At 40.1% G+C, this 13,986-nt stretch overlaps 1 protein-coding gene across 1 annotated transcript in view; it reads left to right on the top strand.

The window, feature by feature from the left end:
- Window positions 1–706: 706 nt before the first annotated feature.
- The window catches only part of shisa8b (shisa family member 8b), an 83,694-nt gene continuing 70,414 nt past the window's right edge, over window positions 707–13,986 (top strand). The window contains exons 1-2 of the mRNA XM_017433649.3: window positions 707–1,083; window positions 2,233–2,924. Of these exons, the coding sequence (XP_017289138.1) occupies window positions 2,275–2,924 (650 nt within the window). The 5' untranslated portion in view covers window positions 707–1,083; window positions 2,233–2,274. The remainder of the gene's footprint in view (window positions 1,084–2,232; window positions 2,925–13,986) is intronic.

Genomic DNA, 13,986 nt, shown 5'->3' with positions numbered 1-13,986 from the left:
GTGAATTTGATCAACACACACGCCACTATGGCGGGTTGGCAATTTGAACAGAAAAGGTGTTATTTGTCCNAGAGTCCGTCTCATGCTACCACGAGTGTGAAAGCACCACCAACATTCAAACATGACCAAAACATCAGCTAGAAAGCGTAGGTACTGAGAAGTGGTCTGTGGTCCCCACCTGCAGAACCACTCCTTTATTGAGTGGGTCTTGCTAATTGCCAATAATTTCCACCTGTTGTCTGTTCCATTTGCACAACAGCATGTGAAACTGATTGCCAATCAGTGTTGCTTCCTAAGTGGACAGTTTGCTTTCACAGAAGTTTAATTTACTTGGAGTTATATTGTGTTGTTTAAGTGTTCCCTTTATTTTTTGAGAAGTGTATATGAATGGTTAAAATAGCACAGAGTAGAAGTAATTTGATTGCAAAAAATGCTTGGAATAAACTTGAAACAGGAAAACAATACTGTAAATGCTGACTCAGCATTCACAGTTTGATGAAGAGTAATTACTCAGAACCAAGCAACATTTTAGTTTTTCCCTCCTCTTTTGATTTTTCTCATCCCTCCCTTCCTTCCTTCTTCCTTCCAGGCTTTTTGTCCTGTGTGTGTGATGGGAGATGCAGCTGGATGTAGCTTTCCCCCTCACCCGCATACACTCCCTCTCCCTCTGTCTCCCTGCTGCTGCTGCTGAGAGGTAAACAGAGGGGAGATCTCATTTAGTTCCTGAACTGTTGCAGCGCTTGGTGCATCCGCTCGCTTTCACTGAGTTTCACTCAGAACACACAGAGGAATATCTGCAACAGAAGATCCTGCCAGTCCTGGACCAGGCTTAGCAGCAGCTCTGACTGAGCAGCTTCTATTGAAGAAAAGAAAAACAAGAGTAACAAACACATAAATAACAACAAAACGAATAGGAGGAGCATGTGATTTTGTGTTTGTTGGATCTAAAATCAACCCCAAAGCTGATATGGAGAACACATGAGGAACAATGTTGTTGGGAGAAGTTTGTGGATATTTCTGAAAGGATTTTCTCCCTTTAAACCTTTGAAAAGAGTTGACTGTACAGAGTGACAAGGAAAAAAGGTGAGAATGTCTTTTGGGTTTTAAAACAGGAAATATTAAACTTCATTGTTTTCTGATGATATTCCTTAAATTTCTTCTCTAAGATAAAAGTCAGGTCATCATCCTGTTGGATATTTACTGATCTGTTCAAAACACTCGGCTCTCTTTTCTTTGATGATTCCATAAGTATGCAGGGTCAGTAAATCTGCTTTTAGAAAAAGGTGCTGCTAAATATTTTTAGTTTTAGGTCACTGAAAAACAAAAAATAAATAATGCGTTTATCTGTTTGGTTTTGTTTGTTGAGATACTATAATAAATTTTGGTTGTTGTGACCTAAGGACGAAGACAGATAATGTTTTGTCTGTGTGTGTGTTTTTGAACCTCATCAAAATATTTCATGAACCACTGGTGGAATTTTAACAAAGCTTTTAGAAAGTAATCATTGGATGTACATCCTTAACTGATTAACTTTTGAACTAACTATTCAAGATGGCTGCCACTACTAACTGAAGTTAGAAAACACAAAAATGACTAAAACTCAGTTTTACAGATATTGAGCAAAAATATGTTTTAGAGGTAACAGACTGATCGCCAACACACACTGGGGATCAGCGTCAGCTAGGGGCGGAGCTGACAACTGCTGACTAAATTTTAAACAGTTAGCAAAATATGTCCTAAACCCCTAGACATATTTTATATAAACTTTCTGGAAATAATCACTGGATGTACAACTGATTATGTTTGAAGTCAACCCAAATCAAGATGGCCGCCACAGCCAACTAATGTTAGAAGACAGAAAAATGGCTATGATTCAGTCATTTCGACATGTATTATGCTACGATTTGGTGTAGTTATAGCTAAGTCAACCCCTTCATATACTGTGACTGTGAGATCTCACGGTATCACATGATATCTTGCATAACATTATTTTCAATATTTAGCCAAAACCACGTCAACTCCTCTGTCAGTCCTCAACGTAAGATGATTTTAGTCTGAAACTGTGGCATGAAAAGTGGTGGCAATATGCATTTCTGTATGCATTTCCTCAAGGTTTTTAAGTTTGTTTTTGTGTTTTTGGTTTATTAAAAGTACCTAATTGTCTTGTCAGTGACCTTTGTCTTACCAAAACACTCTCCCATTTGTCTCCAAAATGTCCCCCTTTTGTTCAAGACCTGAAGGTGGGACATCGGAGAAAAGAACTCTTTGAGAAGAATGGCATCCATCAACCCTTCATCTTGCCATCTTTTTTTCTTCTTCTTCCCCTTCTTCATGTCCTTCCTGGTTCGGCAGACAGCCCTCAGCCAGGACTCATCCAGCTCCAGAGTGACAGGACCAGAGGGTGACTCAGTCATCGTCCCCACCACACTGGCCAACCAGACGGCTTCCAGCTATGAAGAGATAACCCAGAGCACTCCTCCAGAGACAGGCCTTTCCACCCCTACCAGTGGTGGAGACGCCGATGATGAAGATGTTCCTCCCATTGGAGGGTCGCGCTGCCAGGGTTACTACGATGTGATGGGTCAGTGGGACCCACCATTCAACTGCAATGCAGGTGTCTTTCTGTACTGCTGTGGCACCTGCTTCTACCGCTTCTGCTGTCAGTTCCGCCAGCAGCGACTGGACCAGACCATCTGCTCCAACTATGACACCCCCATCTGGGCCAACACCGGCAAGCCAGTGGCTACTATCACAGAGGGCCAGGGAGATGCAGATCGGGACCGCACACACCTCATTGTTTACATCATATGCGGTGTGGTTGCTGTCATGGTGTTGGTGGGCATCTTTACCAAACTGGGTCTGGAAAAGACCCGTGGAGGAAGTGGAGGAGGAGCAGGGTTACCTCAGACGGACCTCAGCTCCAGGTGAGGAAACACATGCATAAACCAAGAGTTTTAAACCACCCCTCATTACTTTATGTGTAGTTTTGGAGCCAGACCTTCTTGTAATCCTTTAAAGTGGTCTTCAGCAATAGTTCTTCAGATTTTCTGAAGGTCTTTCAAAGTTTTTCTTTCAACTTTGGACACATTTTATTGCTGTTTCATTCCTTGTACCTGAACATGACAGCATGTTGTGCAGATGTGCTTTAAAAATGAGAAAAGTGATCAAGTAGAAGACAAAAGAAGAAGATCCAGTAGAGGAATAGCATATAAAAATCACGTCTTTAAGAGCAGGAAAATATCCAGTAAAGACCTGAACCAGGACCTCAGCAATGCATCATATTCAATCACCTGTATTTCAGTTTTCAACAGTTCTTTGATAATCACATTGTTAAAACTGAAATTCCACTTTCTGTCATTGTGGTATTTTTTATAAATTAAGCTAAATAAATGGGTACAAATAAGTCACTTTGTGAAAACCTGCTGGTATCAAAATATCCAATGATCTAAAGGTCTAAGGATCCAAATTAAAATGTAAGTTTTTTAAAAAAATAGGTGTTTGTTTTGTGTTGACTTAAATCTGGGTCATTCTTGGAGTTTAGGGGCCTATTATGCCTAAATGTTTCATGGGTCATTTATAAGTGGCTAACAAACCTATGTCTGAAAATACTCAGGTTCTGGACTGAAAATGTGTAAATAAAAGCAGCCAAAGTTAAAAAAAAAGCTTCAGAAAGTCTAAAGAACTGTTAATCAAGACCACTTAAACAGATTCTGTCAAAGTCTGGCTGTTTGAAGGAAAAAAAGTCAAGAAATGAGACATGACTCAAGATCTTTTCACAGTTCTGTATGTAGCGTGCATGTGTGTGTGTATGTGTATGTGTTTCCCCTGGAGGTGTAACTAGAATGGGATTTATCAAAGTTAAAATTGATTAAAAATCATGGAAACGCTGTGTAAAAGTTTAGTTAGATCTGAACAGGTTGTCATTGATGCTCGTAGATCAGAACATGGATCTGTTTTTATTGCTGAGTGATTTTCTTTTGGAGTGAGAAATGAAAAGTCTGTGGAAGTTCATGTATCTGAACATTCATATACACACATTAATCCTAACTTTGCTTTTTCTCATCATATCTGTTCTAATTGTCTCATTTTTCTTTGTTTTGTTTGTGCTTCTGTCTTTGTTTTATTGTTTTTCATCTATTTTTGTACATCACCCTTTTTTGTATAATTTGCTTTCCTTGTAAGCTTGCCTAATATTTGAAATAAATGCAAAGATTGCACAAAAAATGATCTACATTTGTTGCGGTACACAAAGAGAGACCTGTTTGTGTTTCTGTGTGAAATTCCTTCCAAAAAAGTTTGACCCAAGTTTTCTAATCAGGACAGGATTTTTACACTTTTACATATGAGCTGAACTGTCAATCACCATGTGTCCACAAGCTGAGAAAGCATAGATGAAAATACATGTGTAGATCCATGTGTTTATACATATTTCCTCCCTGCAGATGGGTTAAAAACATGGTCCAGAGTTCAGACTGTTGGCCACAGGAAATCATTACACAAAACAGCACACAGCAGGAGCTCACATCTCCCTGTTTTCATCCACAACTATGAAACCCTCACACAGCTTCCTTGCCTCATTGTCTTCTCAATCTACAGTTTCTCATCCTTCCATGCTTTGTCCCTAATCTCTCTCTTTCCATTTCCTTTCATTATGAGACTCTGTTACAAATTGTGGTGTTTTGCTTTCTAAAATTTCCTTTTCTGACATTTTCCTTCTTTCACTCTTCTTAAGAAAGTGCAAGTTGATTAACATTCTAAAATCACACCAAATTAGCTTGGAAGTTAAAGCAACAGTTCAGATGTTTTGAAATGGGGCTCTGTGAAAAGGTTATGAACAGGTAATATCTTACCTATTGGAGATAGCTCTTTGAACGACCTCAGTTTGAAGAAATTGAGTTTTTCCACACCAAAAGTGAGTATCTGCCCAAAAGTAGTTGAGCATGCACAGTCACTGCCTGATGGATAAATGCATCTGCAGAGGTACAATCTAAGAAATTAAATGTTACATTTACTTAACTTAGTTATGTCAACTGGTTCAACCAGGTTTGATTGAACCAGTTGTTCACATATCAAAAGTAATTTTTATCTGAAGCTTTGTCCTCACTAAAAAGTTCATGGATGGCAATTGATTTTATGAGTCTCCTAAAATCACCAGGATCAAAATTGTTTGAAGTTTGTTGAAAATAGCAACAACTGGCCTCAAAAGTAAGGTAGCAGTGCAAGTACAGTTAGCATTTTGAGACAGTGTTTATTCAGTAAAAGGAATATTTTAAGCAAAGTGGGTCTTCCATGCCAATGAGTTACCGTGGTGATGCAATTTGCCAAAAATGCTTTATTGGAAAAAAATGGCAAATGCTTGAAATCCTGTCAAAATTTAACGCTCTTTTAAATATCTTATAAATCACTTGACAGACATTATTGTATCTCTTACAAAATAATTATCATACAGTCCTGCACAACTGATTAGTATTTTATGTTCACCCAATTCAAAATGGCCACTAGAGCTAACCTGAAAAACAAAAGTGGCTGTGGACAATTTCTTGTCAAAGCTCAAAATTGATAATCGTGTGCATAGCTGGACACCTCATAGGTCAAGGATGATGCCTATTGATTTCGAGGTGTCACTATGGGTCACAATAAGAAAAAAAGATCTTACACCAATTTGCAGACCCTTCAAAATTTTTCAAGGAAATTTTCAAGCTTTCCCTAACCCTCCCCATGGACTCACCACCTATGGGGAGAGCTGGGGACACAAACTGGCTCAAGGTACAAAGAATGTTGCCTCACTGGTGGGAAAGAAGCCGGAGCATGGGTGAGGTTGAGATACCAGCTAGATATAGTTGGGCTCATCTCCACTCACAGCTTGGGCTCTGAAACTCAACCCAATTAAGTAACTTGGACACTCTACTACTCTGGGGTTCTTCCTGGTGAATTAGAGGGCCGCTTCTCTATATCTTCAAGAAGCAGATAAAAAGGTTCTGTCTTTATGCAACAAACAGCAGTTCAGTTATCTGGTCTTCTTGGAGTCTCTGGATGGTGTCCAGGAAATCCATCTAGGGATTCTGTTGTTTGCCCGATGGATGTTAAGGCCCATGTGGGCAATGATGCAGTTCTCTGGGACAGCCAAGCTTTGAAGGCTCCTCCAGAAGAGTCCTGAAGCAGCTGACAAGTATTAGGTGAGCAGAAGGGACTGCAGCTTCTGACTTTGTGGAAGCAAAAACTCAGGCATAAGAATAAATCAGAGAGACGATAAATAGGGAATTTTGGTTAGCCTCAAGGGGGTTCTGGCAGACTGTTGTACAATATGAAAAAAGGGGGCATTCTGTCTTGGACATTCAGGAGCAGGGCTGACAACTGAATTCCCAGTGGGGAGTTAGATCCAATGGTGGAGTTACATTTCAGAGCTTATCATGTCCCTGTATTACTTAACCTAGAGCTTCTTTTCAACTGAGGTCATTCAAAAATCTAACATCTTTGAAAATCCAGAGTGAGCCTCATCTGTATTCTACCACACACATAAACACACACCTTTTAATAACCCTCTACTTATTCCAAGTGCTCTGGGTTCAGTTTCTTTGCATATTGCACTAACCCCTGGCCAACAATAAGAAATAAGGAGTGCAGCCTCAGGTCACACATGTCATGTCTAATGAGAGTTCTTAGCTGCAGAGGGGACTTAGTTTTACACTGAGAGTAAACAAACACCAATGACCTTCATGATGTCACACAGATACACACTCACAGTGAATTATAGCCCAATTAACACAAATGATAGTTGTGACATTTAGAATATCACACAGAAAGGATCAGGTTAGGCCAGATTCACATCAATGTAACATCCACTTCGAACAAGAGGGCCAATATAGTGTCAACAGAGGTCACATGATTCCAACAGATGTGTGGGTGTGTTTGTGCATGTGTATATGTGTGCACAAACTGTGATCAAGTGCATTCATGCATGAGTGTGCCAGTATGTATGTGTCTGTGTGTTCACCCTCCAGCTGCTTGTGACAGCAACATTTTAAATCTCCAACTGTGAAACAAATTTACTCACCTGGAATAAAAACCTCAAAAAGAGGATGTTGTTCTAAAAAACAAAGCTTTGAATGCTACATGTGTATTTATTTAATATATGTTTCCTTCTGCATTTCATCAATATCCAGTGCGTGTTTGGTGTCCAACAGTAGACTTTTTACCTCCAGTGTTATATAACAAAGGACATGCTCACTTAAATGGTTCGGCTGCTCTGGCCTGATTTAAGGCAGATAGTGATAGATAAGCCATAGTCAATACACACTACACAAATGGGCTGTTCCAACATGTAACAAATGGATTCACCCTCTCTGTCCTCCATGCTCATTGATCATAAAGGCGTCAGATGAAGTGTCATGGTTCATATTTCAAGGGCATTTTGGGGCACTTTATTGTTGTGACATTTGAAAGCAAATTGGAAACTTTTAGTCAAGAGTATATTTCAACTTTCCCTCTGAAACTCCAAAGATGTTCAGGAGACTTTGGCTTTTTCCACAGTTGCTTTTCACGCATGTACTTGCAACTGGGGATTTTCTACCGATGCTCTGTCATGGCTTGAAAAACAAGGAATAAAGATTGGCTAAGTGTTTATCTGGAAAAAGAGAGTAAGCAGGATATGATGTAAAACATATAGTGCAGAAATTGTTGTGTTTCCTTCGTGGCAGTTTGATAATGGCACAAGATGCTCATTGAAGAATTTCTGAGTTTATATTGATAATGAATGTGTTGTGGCAGTTGAAATAAACTCATGAACTTTATTCCAGGAACTGCTGACACTCCATCATATAGAACACAGCTCTCTCTGTATGTTTACTACATGATAATAACACAATCTCTTCTCTGCCCTACACTGTCACAGCAGTGCTCTCTGATGACAAGGCATAATTACAGCGACAGAGTAGAAAACAAATTCACCTACCATGCAAGCCTATGAACACAACATCTCCCCTGCTACCCAAACATTTTCATTCTTTTCTTTTCAAATTTATTTCAGTAGTCTTTTGTGCATGTTGGCACACATCTTCTTTTTGCAGAACAGTTCAGTTTGGTGTTTGTTTTAGGATGGGAGTTTTTTCTGCTGTATCAGTTCTTGGTGTTCTTTGAGCCCTGTGAGGAGAGTGAAAGTCATGCTGCATTTCATCTTTTCCCATCACTGAGGATAAAATAACTCAGGCTAGTTTGCTGTTGTACTGAGAAAGAATTACTGTACTGGGTCTTTTCTTTTCCCACATGCAAAAGTTTCACACTTTGACTGTAGATAGAACAATGATTTTGCTGGGTTTGGCTCCACTCTTTGTTTGTGTAAAGTGCACTTCTGGTTTACTGTAAAACCACATTAGCTCTAGCATGGTTGTACTGTCCATTGTCCATAGGTAGAGGCATGATGTCCAGTTTTATGCTCATTGGTCTTCCTCTGAGGAACCAGTCATGGCATAAAGTGAAGCCCTGTAGTTATAAAGCATTTCAGTAACTGCAGGGTAACTAACAGAGGTTAAGAATACCATGACTACGGTAGCTGACAGGTGCAAACATGAAGCAAACCAACTAAACAAACAGCAAATTGTGGAATGGACTGCTAATAGTTAAATGCACCACAAACACATGAATGATGCAAACTTCAAAACACACAAACACAAATGCTGCAGTCACACAAAAGAGACAGAAGCAAAAAGAAACATGCCCCAAACACCGAAAACACCTGGAAGTAAGAAAACATATGCAAACTTACTCCACAAAACGGAAGTGCACCAGACCACCTCTTTGTCTTTTTCCTGACAGTTGCATCACATCCTTCTACCAATATGCCCACTGTCCTTCCTCTGTACATGTCCAAACCATCTCAGTTTGGCCTCTCTAACTTTATCTCCCAGTCATTTAGCCTGTACTGTACCTCTAATGACCTCAACATCTTCAGCTCTGCCATTTCCAGTTCTGTCTTCTGTCTTTTTGTCAGTCCCACTGTCTCCAAACCATACAACAAAGCTGCTCTCACCACTGTCTTGTAAACCTTTCCTTTGACCTTTGCTGCCACCCTTTTGTCACAAATCACTCCTGAAACTTTTCTCCTTCCTGCCTAGACTCTCTTCTTCATCTCTGTACTGCACTCCTTGTTTTCCTGGACAGTTGACCCTAAGTATTTGAAGTCCTGCACCTTTGTGACCTCTGCTCCTTGTAGCCTCACTGTTCTACCTGCCTCCCTGTCATTTGCACACATGTGCTCTGTCTTGCCTTAGCAAGACAGAGCACATGTCATCCCTCGTCTTCAAGTGCATACCTCCACCTCTCCAAGTTCTCTTCCACCTGTTTCCTGTTCTCACCACAGATCACAATGTCATCTGCAAACATCATAGTCCACGGGGATTCCTGCCTGACCTCATCTGTTAGTCTGTCCATCACCAGAGCAAACAAGAAGGGGCTCAGAGCCGATCCTTGATGCAGTCCCACCTCCACATTGAAGCTATCAGTCACTCCTACAACACACCTCAACACTGTCCTGCTGTACTCATACATGTCCTGTACCAGTCTAATATACTTCTCTGCCACTCCAGATTTCCTCATACAACATCACAGCTCCTTCCTCAGCACACTAATGTATGTTTTTCTAAATCCACAAATCCACAATGAAGTTCTTTCTGACCCTCTCTGTCCTTCTCAATCAGTATCCTCAAAGCAAAGATGGCATCTGTGGTGCTCTTTCTGGGGATAAAACCATACTGCTGCTCACAAATAGTCACCTCTTGTCTAAGTGTAGCTTTCACAACTCTCCCAGATCTTCATCGTGTGGCTCATCAACTTTATTCCCCTGTAGTTGCTACAACTCTGTACATCACCCTTGTTCTTAAAAATTGGAACCAGGACACTTCTCCTCCATTCCTCAGGTATTTCTTCCTAGCTAACCTCTTCTTCCGGATAACTTCCTGAAATGAGCTGATTTCTCATTTGTTTATTTTCCATCACTCCAAAAGCATATGGTGCAGCTGGAGCTCTGAGCGTGGAAAGATATTGATATAGCCAGCTGTTTGAGCCAAAAATAATACAAAGTCAAAAATTTGGGAACACTTTGGTTTTAAACTAAGGCATTACTCAAAATCTTTGCTAAGAAATAAACCATATATGTGTGAATGGAATTGTTGCTAATTTGAACAAATAAATCATACAACAACACCTAATCACAGCTGCTCAGCTGTTGTCAGGTGTCAGGATTGGACTGCAGGGTTGCCAGATAGAAAATGACAAAATATTGTACTATCGCTTTAAATTTTCAAATTTCAACCCAAACTGCCGTACATGCAGGGTGAGGGCATGCTTCCTCCTTCAGGGGTACACTTTCCTGTACAATAGTGTCCTTAAAAGAAAAAATCTACCGCCTGATGGACTCCAATTGACTCCAGTGGTCAACATATTTGTCCTAACTCTATTTTTTTCCCAATTGTGGTTGTTCAAAGATGTATTTACAACAGAATAATTGTTTGTAATATTTCTTCAGAGCCCCACTATAAAAGATCTGGACTTTTATTTTTATGCCTTACAAAGTAAAATAATAACAGATATGAATGAATAAACCATACCACAATACAATTTTATGACAAATCTAGAGGCTATCATAAAGATTTATTAGAAATTTAAAACTTTTAAAATAATTTCAATTTAAAAACAGACGTGATGGCTTATTAGGGGTTTATTGAATCATTGATAAAAGGTTCTCTATTTTTAATCAGCTACTTGATATTGATAACCCAACAGTATATTTTGAATCACACTGGCCTTTAGGTTTTAGGAATTGGAATCTATCTTAATATCATGTTAATAAATTGGTTTAGATTGGATGCACAGCAACACTACAAGCTTGAAGTGTTAGAAAAATTAAGGTAACCAGCCTTATACCCCACCTAATGACTATTGTTTCTGGCCCTGGTACACCGTGAGAGCCCAAAGAGGAGCTATAGAGTGTTGGTAGTGTTAGGAAACAAGTATTATATCCTTTCAGAGGAATTTCACCTCACTACTTCGTTTCCCTCATTGGAACTTTGATGTTGCAGAAAAGACAGACACACAAATGAGTCTCAGACCAGATGTTTAATCATTAATCACACATTTATTAAACATTCAGCTGAATGGAGACAGACAACTCACCAAACCCGGAGAACTTCATCACACACGCCAGGATCACGAGTTGTGTCTGGGGTGGTTCCCCTTTCACCTCCTTTTTATACCATAAACTGCGCCCAAGACCAGGGTTTTCTGCACACAAACAGCTGCAGCAGCTTGTTTTTCCATCTCAAGGATGGCTACATAATCTCACTCACCCCTGTCATGATGTCCTGGAGACTTCGGCCTCCCTCACCCCACTTACACAGCTTTTCTTTTGTGATTCTGCCCCATTCGCTCCTTTCAATTAATTAAGCACATATGTGTTATTTTAATAATTAGTTTGTATGTTTTATTTTATCATAAGCTAAGCGTAACATCAATTTAGCAATCAAAGTTTGATTATACTTCACAGTAGGGAGAGGAAGGTCTGTGTTTCCCTCCTGGACCTGTTGCCTCTTTGACACAACCATAAATAAGTAAAAGAAATGAATGGATGGATGGATGGATGGATGGATGGATGGATGGATGGATGGATGATCTTGCTGACAAACTAATTAACATGAAAAAAGCTTTACCTTCCAACACAGACAAACTTATTTGTACCTTTTTGTGAAAGAAAGAAAACGCCACAAAGGACACTGAAATAACTTGAAACTGACAAAATAAAAAAAATACTAAAAATCAAATCAAAATTAGTCATTACTTTTGACATTGGTTTGACAAAATTATTTTGAAAAGCAAATTAATAAAGTTGGTCTTGACTAAAAGGGTGGTACCTAAGTCAGTGTTTTGTTGCCCAACCTTTTGAGCTAATGACTGCAATCAAGTGATTTCTGTAGCTGTGTGTGAGACTTCTGCACCTGACCACAGGTATTTGGACCCACTCTTTATGAGTTCCTTCCTTCCTTCCTGTATTTTGGGTCATTATCCTGTTGGCGAACCCATGACCTGTGACTGCGAGCAAGCTTCCTGACACTGAGCAGGACATGTCCCTGTGGGTAAATTAGTTTCAATCTAGAGGCACCATCCTTTTTGTCAAGGCCAGTTTCATTAGTTTTCTTTTCGTTTCTTTTTTTAATAATTACACTGAACCAAAATTTAAAAGCCATGACTGATTTTTATTTGTTGATTTTTAGCATTTTGTTTTCTTTGTATTATTTTTGTCTGTTTTAATTTATTTCAGTGACCTTAGTCCATGTCTGTAAACAAAACGTAAAGCAATAAAATATAGTGGCAGTGTTTTTTCTGCTTCTGGTACAACTCAAGAAACCTACTAAAAAAGTTTAGCTGACTGAAAAACATGAACACATGCTGGTCATAATCATCAAGAAACATTTATTACACTGTCTTTTAACATTTCTTTCAGACTATGAACTAAATAACAAATGTTTTCAGTGGCATAAAAGTGTCTTCATGTTCTGCTCTACTTTGATTATCTGCAGGGTTGAACCATCAATCTGTATCACCTTCCCCTTGTCACTAGTGTGTGTGTGTGTGTGTGTGTATGTGTGAGACCATGCCTACATGCATGTATGCTTCCATGTAAATGTGTTAAAGCGTAATTAATGTGCCTGTGTCATGGCTTGGCCCAGTTCCTCCCAAAGGAAAAGGACAGATTTGTGTCTGTATCAGATGTGGCAATCCTTTCCTCTAACTGACTCACCTTCTTTACTCTTCCAGGCTTTACTGAAATGAGTCAGAACACACTGGCTTTAGGGCTTAGCTGTGTGCTACTTGTGTTTTGGGGTTGGGTTTATTTATCTGGGCAATGAAAATGAAAAATGATTGATATATGAAAAAATTAGGAAAAAGCAGGACTTTGCTGGCATATCTTACTGGAGAAATCTCAATATTTTGAGGAGTTTGAACGGGTTTGGCTGACTGAAAACAACCCAGATAACTGTGCAGCTGGTATGGAAATTTTTCCCATTGTGTTGGAATCCAGTTTGTATTTATAGCATTGCTGTGTAAAAGGTTGAAGGTCACCATCATTCAAGATTTATTCATAAAAGTTAATATATTTTAAAATAGGGTTCTGCAGAATCGTTATGAATAAATAATATCGTACTTGTTGCAGAAAGCTCTTTTACAGTCCCAGTTTGGAGAGACAGAGTTTATGAACAGTTCAAGAATAGTCCCAGTGGGGCCTAGAACAAGGTGGATTCCTGCCATTTTAAAACAACTCAAATTTTTAAAATAATATCATAGCAATTCACACAAAAGCAAGTTTATAAGCATTTTCATTGCTGTCGGTTTTTCATTTTCTAATTATACATCCATCCATCCATCCATCCATCCATTCTCTTCCTCTTATCCGGGGTCGGGTCGCGGGGGCAGCAGCCTAAGCAGGGAGACCCAAACTTTCCTCTCCCCAGCCACTTGGGCCTGGGGAATCCCAAGGCGTTCCCACGCCAGCCGAGAAACATAGTCCCTCCAGCGTGTCCTGGGTCTTCCCTGGGGCCTCCTCCCGGTGGGACGTGCCCAGAACACCTCACCAGGGAGGCATCCAGGAGGCATCCTCACCAGATGCTTGAGCCACCTCAACTGCCACCGAGGAGCTTTTTAACCACCTTGGTGACCTCAGCACCGGAGTCCCCAGGCTCTGCCTCCTGAAAGGAAGACGTGCCAGTAGGATTGAGGAGGTCTTCGAAGTATTCGGCCCACCGACCCACAACGTCCCGAGTCGAGGTCAGAAGCACACCACCCTCACCATAAACAGTGTTGGTGCTGCACTGTTTTCCCCTCCTGAGACGCCATATGGTGGACCAGAATCACCTCGGAGCCATACGGAAGTCTTTTTCCATGGCCTCTCCAAACTCCTCCCATGCCCGAGTTTTTGCCTCAGCGACCACCCGAGCCGCA

This window comes from Kryptolebias marmoratus, linkage group LG2, assembly GCF_001649575.2.
Source record: "Kryptolebias marmoratus isolate JLee-2015 linkage group LG2, ASM164957v2, whole genome shotgun sequence".
NCBI lineage: Eukaryota > Metazoa > Chordata > Actinopteri > Cyprinodontiformes > Rivulidae > Kryptolebias > Kryptolebias marmoratus.
Note: the sequence above shows the minus strand (reverse complement) of the source record. Positions and strands in the feature narration are given on the sequence as shown.